This window comes from Neomonachus schauinslandi, chromosome 10 (genome assembly GCF_002201575.2).
Source record: "Neomonachus schauinslandi chromosome 10, ASM220157v2, whole genome shotgun sequence".
NCBI classification, from domain to species: domain Eukaryota; kingdom Metazoa; phylum Chordata; class Mammalia; order Carnivora; family Phocidae; genus Neomonachus; species Neomonachus schauinslandi.
Genome location: NC_058412.1, coordinates 138,356,883 through 138,376,998, shown reverse-complemented (window position 1 = coordinate 138,376,998; position 20,116 = coordinate 138,356,883). Strand labels below are relative to the sequence as shown.

At 42.7% G+C, this 20,116-nt stretch overlaps 1 protein-coding gene across 4 annotated transcripts in view; it reads right to left on the bottom strand.

Moving 5' to 3' along the window:
- Positions 1-6: 6 nt before the first annotated feature.
- Positions 7-20,116, bottom strand: part of PCMTD2 (protein-L-isoaspartate (D-aspartate) O-methyltransferase domain containing 2) — a 20,799-nt gene continuing 689 nt past the window's right edge. The window contains exons 1-6 of one of the 4 annotated variants that reach the window (XR_006540801.1): positions 15,306-15,666; positions 11,783-11,885; positions 10,382-10,553; positions 3,612-3,735; positions 2,399-2,714; positions 721-745 (exon numbers count right to left, since the gene is read on the bottom strand). Coding sequence is in view for 3 of the 4 variants with exons in the window: in XM_044918523.1 (XP_044774458.1) it covers positions 366-745; positions 3,612-3,735; positions 10,382-10,553; positions 11,783-11,885; positions 15,306-15,612 (1,086 nt within the window). In the remaining variant the exon portion in view is untranslated. Of the gene's footprint in view, positions 746-2,398; positions 2,715-3,225; positions 3,400-3,611; positions 3,736-10,381; positions 10,554-11,782; positions 11,886-15,305; positions 15,667-20,116 lie in introns of those variants that run through there. The other 3 variants (XM_044918523.1, XM_044918521.1, XM_044918522.1) reach the window with 3 other exon arrangements.

Here is a 20,116-nt window from a genome sequence, read left to right as displayed (position 1 = left end):
GTGGGTAATGCACACAGGTGTGTCTTGGTTAATTTCAATGTCACTGCTCCGTGGGTAATGCACACAGGTGTGTCTTGGGTGGGTCTCTGCGTGCAGGTGTCAAGAGCTTCACCAGAGCAAAAAGCAAACACCCTTGTCTCCAGGACAGTCTCTCCCTTTTGAGAAAACATTCTCCTATGCACTTTGTCAGATTATGTTTACTGAAATGATACCAATGAATGGAATTCTAAAGGAAAACCAAGAACAAACTGAACACAAAAAGGTGGAGAGGACCGCACTCTCCTTCCCCATAGCATGTGCCCGGGCAACCCCATGAGGGCGTGGGGTGCAGCCTTGGGCTCCGCCTCGGTTCAGCCCCCACAGACTTACTTCTCTCTGTAATAGAGCAGGTAGTATTTCAGGGGATCTGGCAGAGGGAGGCTCAGGACCTTCTCACGAAGGAAGTTCACTGGTCGGGCTGGCTTCGCGTCCGGCGGCGGGGCTCTGTCCTCCTCCCGCTGCTCCTCTTCCAAGTCCTCACAGCTGTTGTCGTCGGATGGGCTGGAGATCCGACTGGCAAATACCTCTTTGTCCAAAAAGACGATCGTTTCCATGCGACGGCGGCGCACTCTCCTTCGCTTGGCCCTGGGAGTGTTCTTCAGTCCATTTCCGCCGCTGCTCACTGTTTCCTGACGGATGACCTTTTTAATGGTGCCCCGGATGGCGATTCGAGCCAGATCCTGGAGGCTCCGCACGGCCAGGGGCGCTGCGGAGCAAAGGAGATGCGTCAACCTCATCAGCAAGGGACCCAGACAGCACAGGGCCCTAACTCTAGAAACCCATCCCCTCACGGTCATTCGCGGTCACGGTCATTCGCGAGCGTTATTTACAGCACAAGCACAGAGGAGCACTCCCAGCAAACGTCAATGACAGCTCTGACACGCATGTCTGTGGTCCTTCTCAGTGGTATTTTCAAACACACGAACCCGAACTCATATAAGGAAAGGAAGCAAGGTGGTTTGTCTCGTCAGTCAGAAGCAGAAGAAAACCCTGGGTTCATGACTCTGTTTACTGTATTCATTCCTGGGTTCTAGCTCATGCAGTGAATGTAATGCTCCAGAATTCTTTTATCTATCTTTACATTTTCACAGTACTTTACAAATTGAGTATCTGTTCCTTTTTTATTAGAGAAAAGCAAATCCAAAACATTTTTAGTAAGTACAAAAACTCCAAAGCATACCAAGGAAAAATAAAATCTGGAGATTCAAGCCCAGCTCAGTGTAAGGCAGGCGGTACACACAACAGGAGAGTTCTTCTTAAAGGGGGAGGAATTAGGGGGGTTGTGTGTCTAAACACATTATACTGAAAACCACCATCACTTTTCTCCCTCCAGGACCTAACTTTTTTTTTTTCCCTAAGATTTTATTTATTTGACAGAGAGAGCACAAGCAGGGGGAGCAGGAGAGGAAGATGTGGGGCTCCAGGACCTAACTTCTTCCAAAAAAGATGACAACCTACAATATAGGGAGGGTTCTTATGTTGTCTGTAACATTTACTACCCAAATCAAAGTGGCCTGCACAGAATCCCGTGCAATGCTCCCTGTTCCACGGGAGCCCAGGGAAGCCCGCCGGGCCCCAGGCTCTCGGCACCTTCTCCCGTGTCCACACCAGGCCTCCTCTCCTGCTCAACTGTCTCCTCCCTGTTGTCCAGGACAAGCTCCAGCACATGTCCCACGTGTCTCACTACACAACACCGTAATCATGACTTCCTGCTCAACACACCCACCTTTCCTTGCCTTGCCCCTCAGTCTGCTGAACGGACTCCTTCTCCGGCTCTCCCTGAGGTCCCACTTGAAGGGAACCAACTCGGCCCAAGTCTCTGCTGCCAGTCCCTCCCCCACCGCGGCTGTAGTGCTCCCTCGGGTGCTGATTTCTACCATCTCCCCCACTCCACGTCCCTATCAACCCTTGGTTTGACATCGAGTAACAAAGACTGGGCAGTGGCTCGCAGGGCTCTGCTCCATTCCTGACTGGGGTCCCGAGCCTCCCCAGACCCACATCTACAACAGGTGCCGGACACCTCAGGGCACACATCCTTTCTCAGAAACACCGTATGTGCCTGCCCCCGAATCCCTTCAGCTGCAGAGGCCGTCTCCATGGACACAACTTCGCTAGTTAGAAAACTCTGGCCCAGGAAGACAAAGTTACAAATAACTAGCTGTTCACTGCTGGAACCCAAACATCACGTTATTTATTATCCAGCATTGGCTCTGAAGCTCCGGCCTCAAAACCCGCATCTCAGGGTGCCCTCCACGCTGTCACAACTCTTACCCAGACCCAGTCAGGCCCTCACACCAAGAGACTCGTGTCCAACCAAACCCCCATCGAAGCCGCATAGATGCACTGACCACAGCCTCACCTTCCGACGCTCGGGTAGTGTTCTGGAAGGCCGCGCCCTGGCTGACTGCGAGCAATGCTAGCTTCTCCTGGGCAGATTTCCAGGGAGCATGCAGGTGACAAATTCACCCTCCACCTGGCCAGCAGGGTCGTCGAGAAGACAGAAGCACCACATCTTTTCGATCACACGTCTGGTGGCTCCCACAGCCTCCATGACAAGTCCGACCTACGTAGTGGACTAGTTTCTCCTATACACCCGCACTCGGACCACGCTGAGGAGCATGCATGTACAAAGTCCCCATCAGCCTCTGCTCATGCCTCTTCTCCCTTTCTTCTCTCTTCAAAGAATGTACTTTCACCCAAAACATCCCATCCTCTGTCAAACCCTCCCTGGCCCCTCTCAGCCCCTTTCTGTATTGTACTGTTGCTCTTACCACATTTCAAGGACCACATCTACCGCATGCGACCTCCACTTAGCAGAGACCAAGGCAGAGCATGACTATCTGATAAATGATTCCTCACAAATTAAAAAAAAAAAAAATTCTGGAAGAAATTTGCCAACATGTATTATCTTTGGGTGGTGAGATTATGGTTATTTTTTTCCCTTTTTTTTTTTTTTTTTTGGTGCATTTTCCAAATTTTCTAAATGATCAGAATGCAGAATCCATGCTCTTACTGGTCTTATTTTAAATAAAATCATTTGCTATTCTCATTGCCATATAAATTTGTTTAAATTATACAACAGTATCTGGATGAATGCTGGCCCTGATGTCAGCTCTTTGTGGTTCTACACGCCTAGCCAAGTAAGGCTCCACGGTAAGCCTCCCACCATACACCAGCAGACCGGCTGAAGCACGTGCCCACGAGGCGGCCCCAAGGAGGAAAGGGTCCCATGACTCTGCAAGAGCCCTCTGGCCCAGTGGTGCTGGCAACACAGTCTCTCTGTGAGACCTCTCCACCAAGCAGAATTAACTCCCTCTCATGGGAGTCTGCTGCTTTCAATGGCATGACCAGCAATAATTCCTGTAGATTTAAAAGAAGGCAAAAGTAACCTAAAATAGGCTGAAAACAGATGATTTTTCAATTTCTAAAAATCATTTGTAACATTTTAAGGTTTCAATGGGTAGAAAAATGCTCTTTAATATTAAAAGATTCCTTACAATTTGTCTTTCTCTTCAAATTCTACTGAGATTATTTAAAAGATCTAAAAGATAAATAAGGGTCTTTGTACTTACGTAACTGGACAAGTCTTGATTTCCCAGACTCTGAATGACAGGGCTGGATCAAAGGAGCAAAAGAAACTGCCAGAATCTTTTTGGTTTCCCAAGCAGAAGGACCAGTTCGTGTTATCTTAGTCAACTGCCCCAAAGAGAAAACAAGAATATTCACAAGATTTGGCTACTGTTAGTTGATATTTAATCACTCCTACATATAAACTAAAAAAAACACAGATATGCTAATAATGAAATAACCTGACAACAGAGGCCCCTAAAGTGATATGACATGAAGTACCCGTAATGAATTATTCTACTTGCAAGGATATTTTGCCTGAATATATTCAAAGCCTCTAGACCTAATATGTATTTTTAGAGAAAAGAAGTCAAAGGATACCAAACCAAGAAGAGACAATCGGATGAGACAACTTCCCTGGGCTCTCCGCAAGAGTCAGCGCTGAGGGCAATAGGGGGGCGGGGGGGGGGGGGCGGACGGACATTCTAAAGTCAAAGTCATTAAAGACATTCGCGACCACCTGCAATGCTCCAGTCTAGACGGGATCCCAGGCTGTTTTTTCTGGAGGACAGAAACCATAAAAAGACCTTCTTGCAACAACATGACCACACACCAAACAGCAGCTACTATAGCAGTTTCACGGTCCCGTCACCTCTGTCAGAGCTTCTCCTCGCTACAGCATTGAGTTTCTGTGTGACATTAATCGCCATGACACACAGACTTGCAGTGAAGGTCATGAAAACATTCCTCATGAATCACAGTATTAGGGGCATCAGAAGAACCTAATTAGACAACATGGCCCTCCTGTGTATTCTGTGATGGTGCCAGTTTCTGAAAGGCCCAAGCAGGTCACAGTGCTATTTTCTGCTCAGCTATGACATGCGAAGATTATATACTCTCTTGTCTAAACATACGTAGGGCAGCAAATCCTCTAAAAACTAAGATTCTATATCATGAACCTTAGAACTGAAAGCATTAAGTAGCCACGTACTAGGTAAACATCAACAAGTCATTCATACTCTTGTGTACCAGCAAAAACTTCTTTTTAAAAACACTTTTTTTTAAAGAGAGGTTCTAGTTACAATGAACATCAAATATCTAAATACAATCGATAAATAACGTGTGAACTGTTCAAGAAAACTATAAATCCATATTCCATGTTCCAGACAAGGAGATGGATACTGAAAATATGTCTATGATCCTCAAATTAATACACACATAACACAATTCCAATAAAAGGTCTGACATATTTTTCTGATACAACAAAGATTTCTAAAATAATTTAAGTCAAGGGGTGCCTGGATGGCTCAGTTGGTTAAGCGGCCAACTCTTGATTTCAGATAGAGAGCCTTGATCAGGTGCATTCAGTAGCGAGTCTGCTCCAGGATTCTCCCTCTCCCTCTGCCCCACCCCACCACCCCCCTCACCACCCCCCACCCGGCACAAGCCCTCTCTCTCTCTCTCAAATAAATCAATATTTTAAAAAATAAAACAATTTGGGGCACCTGGGTGGCTCAGTCGTTAAGCGTCTGCCTTCGGCTCAGGTCATGATCCCAGGGTCCTGGGATCGAGCCCCGCATCGGGCTCCCTGCTCTGTAGGAAGCCTGCTTCTCCCTCTCCCACTCCCCCTGCTTGTGTTCCCTCTCTAGCTGTGTCTCTCTGTCAAATAAATATATACAATCTTTTTAAAAAAAAATAACAATTTAAATAAAGATGTATTTAAAACAATACCCTGAGAAAGAAGAGCAAAAATGGGGACATGTAGCCCTGCTATCCACAATGATGACAGCAATAAGCAGGTGGGACTGTCAGCAAGGGCATGGGTGGCTCCTCTCCCAAAAGGCAGTTGGCCAAAGTTAAAATACAGAGTCTCTGATCAAGCACTTCTGCTTTTGAGACTGCACCTGGAAGAGGTCTTGGGTGTAGACAAAGATTAAGAATATCCACAAACACGTCTATGCACACCCTCTTCACAGCAGTACTGCTTGTAAACAGCAGAAGGGTGGAAAGAACCCAAATGCCCATCAAACAACCACATTTTCATACACCAACAGAAAACATTTTTAAGTAAAAAAAAATTGGGACAGAAAAGAATTTCCACGTATACCAAATATCAAATACTTAAAATGAACAATAAGCAATGATAACACCTAAAACTATCAATTCCTATTTCATATGTCTGGATGAATACACAGAATGGAAAAAAATGTGCATATCTTCACCGAAGTAAAGTTATAAAAAAAGGGTGTTTGCTTATGTATTTTTTGAGTAAACAGATAAACTAAAAACAAAGTGGTTACCTACAGGTGAAGTGGAGGGGACATACATGGAAAAAAATTCTGTGAGTGTTTATTATTTAAACCTTGGAACCCTGTAAATATTTAACAAAGTTATAAAACCTAATATGGCAATTCCTAGAAACTGAAACAAAAGAGCTGTAAGTCATCCTGGCAGGATAACCTCACAGGGAAGCATTATTTCCAGTGACTTTCAAACACATGAATGTGTACATCCCCAGGGGAATAAAAGGGCAATCTAAGGACAGTCAGGGAGCAGGCCTTCCGGCACAGGACACAGGTAATGCTGATTTAAGACGGAAGAAGTCAGAAAAACCCTCTGGTCCTAACTTTGAGCCGGAAGTACCAATATAAACCCATGGAGTGTTTTATGTCCAAAAGCCAAACCAACAAAAACATAAGTATGTATGGGGGTGGCTTCCTAGCTCCAGAATTCTACTGTAAAAAACTAACCTAGTATTGAAGGTTCCGATAAAGGCCCCACCTGTGGTCCCTAAACACCGATTCCCACTGAACTTAAAATTAACAGAGATCCTCAGAAATGGTTAATTCCAACTTCGTGGTAAAAAATACACAAAATGAGTGTGGAACATCTTTTCTTCCCAGAAAGTAATAAAACCATCAAAGACTACTGAGGGTATATCAGAGCCCAAGAGCCAAACTGAAGAGATGCCCGTTGGCCAAGATGGGGCATTTTAGGCTTCAATAAGAATCATACAATGATTAAAATTTTAAGTATGTCTATATCCATGAATTCACACCACCACTAGAAACCAAATAAAAACTTATTAGTCACCACCTTCAACAGATGCTAGAGAACCAGATTATTGAGGAAACTGATAAATAAAGCTTAGGAATCAGAATTTATCCAGCCTCTCCTTATAAAGTGTACTTAGGGTAACCAAATAACTGATGAGGGTGTTTCTCTTTATGTAAATATTCCAGGTACTATAAAGTTGCAAGATACAAAATCAATGTGCAGAAATTCACTGCATTTCTTTTTTTTTTATTATTTATTATTTATTTCACTGCATTTCTATACGCTAATAATGAGGCAGCAGAAAGAGAAATTAAGAAAACAATCCCACTTACAACTGCTCCAAAAAGAATGAAATATCTAGAAATAGACTTAAAAAGGAGGTGAAACACCTCTACTCTGAAATTTATAAAACACCGATGAAAGAAACTATAGACGACACAAAGACATAAAACGGATTAAGGACCTAATGTGACACCTAAAGCCATAAAAATCCTACAAGAGAGCACGCACAGGCAGTAATGTCCCTGACATCGGTTGTAGCAACATTCTTCTGGATAGGTCCCTTGAGGCAAAGGAAACAAAAGCAAAAATAAACTGTTGGGACTACATCAAAATAGAAAGCTTCTGCACAGCAAAGTAAACAACCAACAAAACTAAAAGACAACCTACTGAATGGGAGAAGATATTTGCAAATGACATATCCGATAAAAGGTTAGTATCTAAATTACATAAAGAACTTATACAACTCAATGCCCAAAAACCAAATAGTCCAATCTAAAAATGGGCAGAAGACATGAACACACATTTCTCCAAAGAATCCAGATGGCAAACACACACATGAAAAGATGCTCAATATCACTCATCATCAGGGAAATGCAAATCAAAAGCACAAAAGCCTGGGCGGCTCAGTTGGTTGAGCATCCAACGCCTGGTTTCGGCTCAGGTCATGATCTCGGAGTCGTGAGATCGAGCCCCGCATCAAGCTCCACATTCAGCACAGAGTCTGCATGAGATTCTCTCTTCCTCTCCTCTGCCCATCCTACTCATGCTCTCTCTCTCTCTCTCTCTCTCTCTCTCTCTCTCAAATAAATAAATAAATCTTAAAAAAAAAAAAAAACCACAATGAGATACCACCTCACACCTGTCAGAATGGCTAAAATCAACAACACAGGAACAAGCATTGGTGAGGACGTGAGAAAAAAGAACCCTCCTGCACCACTGGTGGGAATGCAAGCTGGTGCAGCCACTCTGGAAAACAGTATGGAGGGTCCTCAAGAAGTTAAAAATAGAGCTACCCTACAATCCAGCATTGCACTACTAAGTATTTATCCAGAAAATATAAAAACATTAATTCAAAGGGACACATGCACCCTGATGTCTACTGCAGCATTATTTACAATAGCCAAGATACGGAAGCAATCCAGTGTCCATGGATAGATGAATGGATAAAGAAGATACAGCATACCTATACACAATGGAATATTATTTGGCCATAAAGAAGAATGAAATCTGCCATTTGCAATGACATGGATGGAGCTAGAGAGTACTATGCTAAGCAAAATAAGCCAGTCAGAGAAAGACAAATACCATATGATTTCACTCATATGTGGAATTTAAGAAACACAACAATTGAACAAACGAAAAAAAAAAAGAGACAAACCAAAAAACAGACTCTTAAAGAACAAACTGAGGGTCACCAAAGAGGAAGTGGGTAGGGCGACGGGGGAAACAGGTGAAGGGGATTAAGAGTACACTTATGTTGATGAGCACTGGGTGATGTATGAAAGTGCTGAATCACTTCATCATACACCTGAAGCTAATATAACACTGTATGTTAACTATACTGGAATTAAAATTAAAAAGAAAAAAGTATTTGAGGTACTAAATGAAGAGAAATGATGGAATCAGAACGTACTGTTCTGCATCCCTTAATGAAATAACGGATCAGGACCACAATTGCACTGCTAGCATCGGAAAAAGAGACCACAGGCATGATGTGCCTGTATATGAATGTACACTGTAACAGGTAAGTATTCTTGCACCCCTCCACCCCCAAATTAAGTCCAACTGGAAACTAAGCAAGTCTTTAGATCCAACTAACAATTTATGATGAAAACAGGGAGCAGAAAGAGTATGTAAAACATCATCACAGGGATACGTAATCTCCAAATCCAGGCTATAGGAAACTCTGTAAGACAAATCACCTGATTTCTGCAACAAGTACATTAAAAGGGAAAAGTAAAAAAAAAAAGAAAAAAGAAGTTACAGATAAAAAACATTTAAGAGATATATCAACCCTGGGTGCCAGCCTGTCTCAATCAGTGAGTGGAGCGTGCAACTCTTGCTCTTGGAGTCATGAGTTTAAGCCCCACGCTGGGTGCAGAGATTACTCAAAAATAAAATCTTTAAAAAAAAGAGAGAGAGAGAGAGAGAGAGAGAAAGATCAACCAAATACAAGACATAAATCTTAAATGGAGATCCAAATAAACTATTCAAACAAATTTTGAGACAATCAGGAAAATTTGAACATTAGCTGCCAATTTGAAAATAACTAAGAAATTACTGGTAATTTTTTAGATTGATAATGGTTTTGTGATATCTTAAAAAAAACAGCCCTTATCTTTATAGATACACTCTGAAATATTTATGGATAAAAATTTTGTTTTACTTAGCGATATTCACTACATTCTGTATATAATAGTAAGTAACAGAATGTTATACACACAGCCTCATGTCCATTTCCAGGAGCCAGAGGATACACTATGGTCAACTATTCCACACGTTACTATATAAGCACTCAATAGGATGATACGAAATGTTAAATGGCTTAAAATCATCTCATCAATTAAATAAAACCGTATGCAAAATGACCTTCTTGGAAAAGGGTACAAACTACAAGAATCATACACTAACAGTGCTTAAAGTGAGGATTGTGAGCAATTTTTCTTAATTTTCACATGTTCTGGATTTTCAACCATGAATGATTCCTTTTTAAACAAAATAAACGCTAAAATATTTAAATTGCAGAAAATCACACAAAAATGCACAATCTCCTAATTTTTATCATTTCCATTTTTCCTAGCTCTTTGTGACTGAGACTTTCTCCCTGATGACCAATTCAGGTTTGATTAATCTGCCTGTTTATTACAACTTGTTTTTCTCAATGAAGCACAACAGCTACAATGTACAGAAACACGCACGACCCAACAGCCGACTGAGACAAGATTCCTCCTAAGGAAGGGATTCCCGTATAATGCTCACGGTCACAGAATTTAACAATTAAAACAGAACTGCTCTAATGATTTTGCACGACCCAACAGCAGACTGAGACAAGATTCCTCCTAAGGAAGGGACTCCTGTATAACGCTCACGGTCACAGAATTTAACAATTAAAACAGAACTACTCTAATGATTTTTACATATAATTCTAACAATAGAATAAGCATACTAGAATAGCTGTGGAGGAGGGGAGGGAGGTGGGAGAGAGCAGGAGACAGAACGGAGAGGAGGGTAAGGGCTTACAGTGCAGGCTCTAGGGTGCCTACCTGAGTCAGGCCCTGGCCCAAGCTAGGCTGTCTTTATGACCTGTCCCTGCCTGTGTCCTCATTTGTGAAACGGAAGGAGTTGTCATGAGGAATACAAGGAAAAAATATATGGAAACTTCTTGGAACAGACCTTGGCCAATAGTTAAGCGTGTCAGTTAGGAGAGGGGTCTGACCTTCTCTTCCAGTGGCATGACAAGGATGCCCCCTACTTTGAGAAGACTCTTCATGTACTCTTCATGCTCTTTCTGCACACCAGCCCCACAGTACACACGATCGTACTGAGAACAATCTGGAGATATCTCCAGGCAATTGCCAGTAACAAAGGAAGGTTCACAGAAGTCAAATCTAAAAGCAAAAAATGTTTTCTGTAACTGAGTATATCACATCACATTATAACAAGTCTATCTATAGTAAGTCTATACTAACCACAGGTTATGTTTTCCTTGAACAACCCTATAATGACATAATACAACTGACAGAGCCAAAAGATGGAAGTCAGACCTCCAAAAAGAATTATATTATTAATAAACAGAACCCTAGAAATTCCAAACAAAATATTATGAAAGTGAATGTCATAAACATAATACAAACTTAAATCATCTAACCTCCAATCATCACTGTCTTTGCTCTGTTTTTATAAATCATTACCTTATTTAAGATCTACTAAAACCAAGTGCAATGAGGGGCGCCTGGGTGGTTCAGTCAGTTAAATGTCCGACTCTTGGTTTCAGCTCAGGTCATGATCTCAGCGTCGTGAGACTGAACCCAGTTCTCATCAGGCTCCACACTCAGCATGGAGTCCGCCTGAGATTCCCTCTCTCCCTCTCCCTCTGACCCTCCCCCACACTTGTGTGCATATGCACGCGCTCTCTCTCTCTCAAATAAATAAATCTTTAAAAAAATAAAATATAAAAACAAGTAAAATGAAAGAAAACTACATCTGGTGTTTCTAAAAATGCTAAACCCTAAAGTAAGAACTTTAATGTCTTATTTAAAAATGGAAAGAGAGGGCCACCGGGGTGGCTCAGATGGTTAAATGTCTGCCTTCCACTCAGGTCATGATCCCAGGGTCCTGGGATCGAGCCCCGCGTCAGGCTCCCTGCTTGGCGGGGAGCCTGCTTCTCCCTCTTCCATTCCCCCTGCCTGTGTTCCTGCTCTCACTATCTCTCTGTCAAATAAATAAATAAAATCTTTTTTAAAAAAAATGGCAAGAGGTAGTTATATATACTATTTAAAGACAAATGCAACAATTCTGTCTTAGAAACCATTAGGTAATAAATTGTTGTCTGTGTTGGAAACATGAAAACTGGGCAAAATGAACATTCTACTTCCTTCTCTTATAATATTGGTGAAAAATTACCTTTCCCTGGTATCATAGTTAAAAAACCTAGAGCCCTCAAGAGCACAAAATATTTAAAAAATAATTAGAACAACTATGCACATACCCCTGATTCTCCTCCCAAAGTTGAATCCTGTTTGCTGGTGTATGAACACTAATAAACTTATGTCTCCCATCTAATCAAAAGTCTAAATTATAATCCACACAGCAACCCAAGGGCAGTATTTGATCTTACTTGTCAAAGCTGTCACTGGTTCTAATGAAGAAGTCCAGCTTCTGCTTTGCATATTCTATTACATCCGAATGGAGTTCAACCCCGTGGTTCACACCAAAAGGACCTAAAATGTTCCAGAATAAGAAAACTTTTAGAACTAGGGCAAGAACTCTTATTCTTTATTTCTATTTTATCAACTACAATGTACCAGATTCAGCATGTATAATTACATGAAGAAATTCACAAGGTTTTGAGGTCTTATCATATTATTGGACCTAAATCACCCAAGCTAATCTTTAAATATGCAGGGTAGACTATGCTCACCACATTGTAAATACTTGTTTCTTTGACACTACCCATGTCACAGCTTTCTAAAGCCTGGGTCGCTCTGCTCTCAAAGATGTAAAAAAGGCCAAGATCTGCAACCAAGAATTCAAGATCTCACTAACGAATTAAAAAAGAAAAATGTTATTTCCAAACGAAACTGGACTCAGGACTGTGTTCCAAAAGGTCGCCCAGACACTCAGACATGGACACAAATAGCTTTCGATCATCATTAAAATAAAACTGTAACAGGGGTGCCTGAGTGGCTCAGTCGGTTGAATGTCCGACTCTTAATTTCAGCTCAGGTCATAATCTCAGGGTCGTGGGATCGAGCCCCAAGTAGGGCTCTGTGCTCAGCATGGAGTCTGCTGCAGATTCTCTCTCCCTCTCTACCCCTGCCCCTTCCCCCACTCACGCACGTGCGCTCTCTCTCAAACAAAATAAACAAATAAAACTATAACCAAGTCACAATGAAACATTTTTTATATCAAAGGAAATTTATCCATAACTGGAAATAAAGCTGTGAGAAAACTTACAAGCCCACTTAACAATAAAGGTGTTCCCTCTGTATAAAACTGCCTTTAGGTGAGATCTATTGACACAGACAGCTTAGGTGAGTCTCTTTGTTGTGGGAATTCATTTCTATGAAGGTCAGAAACAGGCAACACTTATTTGTGATGATGGAGAAAAGGGTGCTCTCCTTTCTGGAGGGGGAGGGGCAGCATGAGAGCTTCTGGGGTGCTGGTTCTACGCCGTACCTTGTTCTGGGTGGTGCCTGCATGAAGGTGAATACTTACATAAAAATTCACTAAGCTACACACCTCACACTTGTTCATTTACTACAGGTTAACTTACACAGCCATTTTTTTAAATATCTCCATGTGAAAATATCTCCATGTAAAACTTTATTTCCTGGACAGACATACTGAAGTCACAGTGCAGCACTTAACGCTACAGTCCAACAGAAATACTGGAAAATAAGCGACCATCTGTGCACCCATATCTTGATATTTTGCACTTGGGCTTACCTGGTCCCCCGACAGCACAACACCCACCCCAGGCCATGGCTTCCCTGTCCTCGACCTGGACAGCTCACCTGGGGCTCTCTTCTCTCAACATCTGCTGATGCTAAAACATTCTCATTAAAACACACCCTACCTGAGAAGTCACATTTTCACTATTTACAACATCAAATCCAAATTATCCAATTTCAAGACCCTCTGCCAAGTCACTGACTTCCATCCCACTGCCCTCTGGCTAGCAGCACGTGCCAGAAACCAAGAAAACCTTTACTTCCCCACTCATCACAGTTTCATTAGCCCCTCACCCTTTATCAAAACCTATTAAGCAGTTAATTCTCATAACAGATCCAGGACATAGTTCCTATCCCCAAGAAGCTTAACACCAAATACAGTAATAACACATAGCCCCTGACTCACCCCAATAAAAAGATGACTAAGAGGGGAGGGAGGGCACAGGAGGAGTCAGGACTGAGACATCAAGGGCATGGCACTGAAGCCAGACTGCAAGCCCCACCCCCCATCCCCACCCCGCAGGAGGGCACTCCACTCCCTAATCACACAGCACTTCAGGTTAGCTGCACAGGAGTACAGCAGAAAAGGGATAAACTTCAGAGCCAGGCAGAGAGGCAGTTGGGTTTAAAAAAGAGTCAGATGAAAGACTCCAGACCTCACATCTGCAGGCAATGGGAAGCCAAAATGGTCTTCAGCTCTGGAGTGATGTGCATGAAACAACATTAAAGGCTGAGTAAACTGGAGAGGGAGGCCCAGAACACGTGGTATCCGGACAGAGATATCAGCCAGTGCGTGCAGCCTCCTCCCTGCAAACGCAAGATGTCTATCCATGAAAGGAAACTCTCCATTCACTTCCTTCAAATACATCACAGCAGTACAGAGTATCCACTGCAACCCCCCAAAAAGCTTCCCTTCCTTTAGATCTCTCCCCACCCCACCATCTAATTACATTCCCAGCAAACAGGGGACTAAGAGAAGCTGTTTATAATTTGTAGGGAATGTCAAGTGCAACAGGTCACCTCAGGCTTACTGTAAGAACTGAGCATCTCAATTCTTTTCAACAGCATTTCTAACCTAGTCAGTTTGACACCCTATCCCCCTCTCTGCCAAAGAGCATCTCATCCTTAGCTCCCCCAATTTCTCTGCTCCACTGAATTACCTTTCACTAATTCCAGAATGACACATCACCTGGGCTCTTCACAAAGCAGTCTTAATCCAAAACAAATTAAGTTCAAGAAGCATTTAGCTTTAAAAAACAAACCTAAAAATCTGAGGATAGCAATCTATAGCCTAAGTCAAATGATCAGTCTCAAAACTTCACCAAATTCCGAAGTCTATGAACTTACAAAGAACCAAAAATTTCATTCCATACCCACAAAAACCAACTGTCACTGCTAAGATTTTCTGTAACAACCGCAAAGAAACAATGTTGTGGTGCCCGTGTGGTCCGGATGCTGCCCCCCTCACAGATGCTACAGCAGCCCCCGCCCTACTTCCTCTTCAGAGAAATCCTTTAAAGGACAGGTCAGCCCTTGTTACTCCTCTGGCAAAACCGTTCTATCTCAGAGTAAAAACAGACACCTAAACCCTCAATTATCTGATAGTGTTGTTTCAATAACAAAAATGCCAATGCCCATGTGTAGTCTCACAACTTATTTGGGAAAAGAGACAAAACCTGTGAAATCCTTCCCATCCCTGGAATTTATTTACAAAGAACAATTTACAGGCATTAACTCTTTGAGCATTAAACCAAAACAAAACAAAACTGCTTGGAAGAACTTTAACTTCCAGGGAACTGTAAACTTAGTTTACAGAGTGACAAAGCAGGCCGGGTGATTGTATTAAACAAGAAATCACTGTAAGTCCCGATTTACACAATTCTCTCGGTCCTCTGTTGTCCAGAAGGAGGGTGTGCTGAACAGACAGTGGAGGTACAGGTGGGCGGGGGTAGGGAACAGGAGGGGTTCCTCCAGAAAACTCAGAGCCCTCCCTTCCCCACCCCACCCAATGACTACGCATAAACCACAGCAGACGATGCTCAGAAGGTGATCAGACAACACCGCCAGCAGACCCTCTCCTCCCGCACCACGACACAGACGGTGCTCTGCCCCACTCTGTCCAGACTTACCGAGAATGAGCCCCACCACGACACAGACGGTGCTCTGCCCCACTCTGTCCAGACTTACCGAGAATGAGCCCCACCATGGAGCTGAGGTAGCCAGTGCCACTGCCCAAGTTCAAGAAGGAGAGCCCCGGCTGCAGGTCCAGGGCCTCCATCACTTCCGAGTAGATGCACGGAGCCGAGAGGTGGATGTTGCCATGCTTCCACGCCAGGTCTTTGTAGGCATTTTCTTTAAATTCTTCAAGATAATAATCTGCACGATCAATAGCTCGGAAAGCCTGCTCGACCAGCTCAGTCCGGATGTACTGTGCTTCTTTCAAATTGTCTATTAGCTCATCATTGTCTTCACCAGCACTCACAGCACCTCCCATCTTCAAGATCACACTTAGGCAACACTGCAATTAAAAATGTTTTTAAAGAGCTATTTACATTAAAGGTAAGAGCACGAGAGTTAAAGTTCTAATAACATGCCAATTTCAAATTCTGAATTCTGAAAATACCACAGATGGAATATATTTGGTCAGCACCCACCTACCCCACCCCAACCCCGCTAAATTCAGAAGGAAAAAAAAAACAGTTAAATATGAAATTCCATTATATCCACCACGAAGTTTGTAATTTACAATATCAAACGAATTCAAATGAACTTGAGGTACCTAATGCGTATTTGACAACTGAAAACATCATTAAAGTAGGAACTCAATATTTTACTTCAAGTCGTCAATCTACAAAATCGGATATTTAGGATTAAAATTATCTTGAATATAGATCTGCCTTAACAGGGATATATTCACATATGGCAAAGTCAATGGATATAAGCATAAAAAGAACACAGATATGTCTAGAAAATCACACTAATATCAACTTCTCTTTGAATATTTCAAGTGCTACAGATCACTTTTGATAAATCTTTAAAAGCAAAAAAATCAAATAAATATAAACAACAAATACTATAAAGTTATTGTTTACTTGAAATTCAAAATTAACTGGTGTCCTAAATTTTACCCAACAACTCTACACCCCCACATACACATCGGGTCAAGGAATCCATTCAATCTGTTCATTTGGATATTCGGATGTACAAATTTCAGGCAAAAATACCACTAACAAAACTCTTACCCAATAGGACATTTTATTGTAACAAATACAAAATCTGTTTCCAGGCTACAGCTGCTCCAAGAGCTCCTATACCCCCTTTGGAAGTGTATGTTATGCAACCTTTCTACCTCTTTAACAATAAAAGGTACATTGCTTGCCTTCTTCCCAACTGCCTTCAAGAAGAAAAAGCAACAGTGTGAACCCTTCTGAGCCACCTGCTAACATACAATGTGCCTCCATCCAATTCACATGGACCTCATCTTCATGAACCATAAAAATATCTTCTCCAATTTTATACGTACCCCATGTAACTCTTTCCAAAAGAATGATTTTACTTCATGTTTTACAAAACATCTGATGTACATTGTTGGCAAAAACCAGGGAACAGCAGACTTCACAAAGACGGATACATTTTCTGCTTCAGGACAACTCCCGTAATAACATACTATCATTTATTATTATAAAGCTTATCCTTAATCCTCCGATTTCTAACAGGAACGAGAAGCATAAATACTGAGGGACGAGATTTCCATACACATATCCCGAGCACACCACTGGCAATTGTGGTGGGAGAGGTTACCCCAGGAATAAGAACAAATGACCACATGATAAACCTTCAGCTTCTCACAACAAATACACAAAATATGTAAAACACAGGGCTTAGTATAAATGCTCTAACATTTCACGATTGGAACAGTTCATCTTCATCATCAAGATTTTAGAGCTGAATATTATACTTTCCAAATCACCAGGATGGTCCAATTACTAGCTTTTCACGCCATTTCAAGATGTTTTGGAGGCCTTGCAAGGTTATGGTCCACAGTCAGTGAACTTAGCCGACTGGATAAAGTGCTAGGAAGGTCAAGTTTAATCTTCGATAAGCCACTTAGTTCTGAGGCTACAGTCTACATCCCAAGCCTAGGACAGTCATCTTAAAATTTAGGTCACTGCTTCAAAGTGGAGTTGCGTTTGCTGCCTAAAGGTCTATTTAGGAAAAGGCCTGGAAAGCACGCATCTTTCACGGCGGATCTAATTCTGTTCCTAATGTTCTACCATTCTAGCTCAATACCATCACTCTATCTTCAGAAAGCAAACACTAACTAGATATTGGACACATTTTATTTTCTACTATGTAATCTATCACTTATTTTCAACTTCACCTCACTCTGAAAGTTTATTCATATACAACAGCTAGCATTTTAGTAAAAAGAGCTACAATCTTTACAGGCGCCACCCGCCAGTCACAGGAGTTCATGTTAGCTTCACAACATACTGAGGCACATTGGGACCCAGCAGCTATTTTGCTCATGATCACACACCAGTGCATGAAGAGAAGGCTAGAATTCAAACCCAGGACTGTCTGGCCAAAGGCCTACGTTCTCAAATTCTCAAAGGGAAAACATTCCTTAACACAACATGTTGGTAATCTCTGCCCCAAATGACAGGCTACATAACTATGCGGTAACCCCCCCCCCCCCCCCGTTGCCGCTGGTAGGATGGATGTGACCATCTACGGGGTCTGAGAATATTAACTTTGCCTGGTCATCTACCACTCCCTCACAGTGGATACAATCACTGCTTATTCCTGACCACCCCTGTGACTGCTCATAAGACCACCCAAAAACACCAACAACAGATTCAAAGATATCCTTGCCAAACCAAATATGGATCTATAATCTAGTCAAATCCAAATGTTCAAAGTAATGAGAAATAATTTCTGGATGCTGTACTTGATTATACTTTGCAATCCCCAATATAAGTCACTACTCTGGGGTAACTGGCCAACAGGACCTCCTTAGTCTCATACTGCTCCAAAACCAACTGCCAGAGCACACTGAGGAAGACCGCTAAGCAGCAACAGGCATGGGAGGGTCTCATGACGGGCAGCCAAGGAGGCTATAGCTGGGTCAACACAGCCTGAAGCCACGATAATGGGGGTGTGCAGTTCCGATCTACACTGGGTTTGTCAGACTACACATGGAGGGCCGTGTTCCAACCTGAATATCACTTCTTAATGGAAATATGGACAAGGTAATTTTATGTGGAAAATGAGCTGGGGGAAAGGACCCTGTGGTGTAAGCCCTGAAAGGTTTGTCTTTTTTGTAATGCAACGGCCTGACTTAAGTTTTGATTGGTGAGGAAGATACGCTTTGCCTCCTGCCACTCAACTCCATGAAGAACCAGGCCTTTGTTTGAGATCAGATCTTAGTTGATTTCCATAACAGACCTTTAGGGCCACTTGTCTTTTCTCTTCCCATGCTCTACATTCCCTCTTTTGTTTTATATTTCCCAATAAAGAGCAAGCCTGAGAAGCCCCAGGCTCCCCACACTCAACCCCAATACAAGCAGAAACCCAGGCCTGTGCTCGCTAGAGCTCTCTCTCTCTTCCCTGTTTCACTGTGTGGCCCCAGGTATGCTATAAAATTTCCAGGTTCCATAAGTAATAAACCTTTATTTTTTTCAGTTTCCTGATGGATGTTGCTGAAAGGTGTCTTGCAATCCTAATAACCGCAGGCGCCAGTCCCACCACATTGGTTAGAAGAAAACAGAACCAAAACCACACCTCCTGCTGGCAGAATAATGAAAGAAACACTTATCTTAAAACCTAAACACTTGCTAGGAATACATAGAGAGGGATTTTTTTTCAAATACTTGAAAGGCTGCCAGGTATATACTATTCCTGGAACTGATAAAAACTGGATCCATGGAACACATTAGATGAAAATAATTTCTACTAAACACAGACAAGCTTTCTAACAACTAGAATTCCAAATACTGAACTGTTCTTAGAACCTCGAACCTGTCACCCCCAGGGATGTCCCAGGTTAGGTACAAGCTGAGGTGGGGCCAGGAGGCCTAGGCACTGACCCCAAACACCTCAGAGGTCCCCTCTCATTCCACCTCTAAAGCTCTATTTCACGCAAGCACAGCCACAAGTTCTGAGCTGTTTGCAGGAACCTGCCTTCACTAATTCTTGATTGACAGTCTACTCAACACCCAAAACGGAGCTGTTTACTTCAGCCACTCCTCTGCCAAAAAGAAAGAAGAAAACTATTACAGGCTTGTGATGAACAAAGGGGATAGGCAAAGATTTAGGTAACTTTTTTGAGGGGAAACGCTGGAGCACACATCAACTTGGGAGGCACATCCCACGGAAAAAAAACGGAACACAGGCACCAAGCCCAGCCAAGTTCTCCTTCCCCAGCTATAGACCTTTTTCAGACACCTGAAGTTAAGTCCCAGGGTTCTGTGCCAATTCTTAGTATCCCCAAGGCCTGGAAGGGCAACTACCTTTATGGTTCTGTTTTTTTGTTTTTGTTTTTTTTAGAGATTTAATTTTAAGTAATCTCTACATCCAACATGGGGCTTGAACTCACAACCCCAAGATCAAGAGTCGCACTTTCTACGGACTGAGTCAGCCGGGTGCTCCTAGACTGTCAACTTCTGAAAAGGTCCAAGGTAGAATTGTTTTAAACGTTGATAAGCCTTGACTTGCCTCAGAACTAACTGCAAACGTTTCCTACTTAGTAAGCTAGGGACAAACTGCATGTCTGTAGAGTCAAGTACATCCAAGGGTGCAAGCACCGGGCACTGAGAGAGAGACCTCCGGGAGGCTCTGGAACGCTGGAGGGCAAACCACAGGGCGCACCCGGGACAACCCCCCAGCGGAGCGCAGCAGGGGAAAGGGGACACGTTCTTGCAGGAGAGGCGCCTCTCCCTCCGTGTGGGTTGGGGGACTGGGGGGAGAGACGCAGGAGGGGGAACCCCGGGGACAGG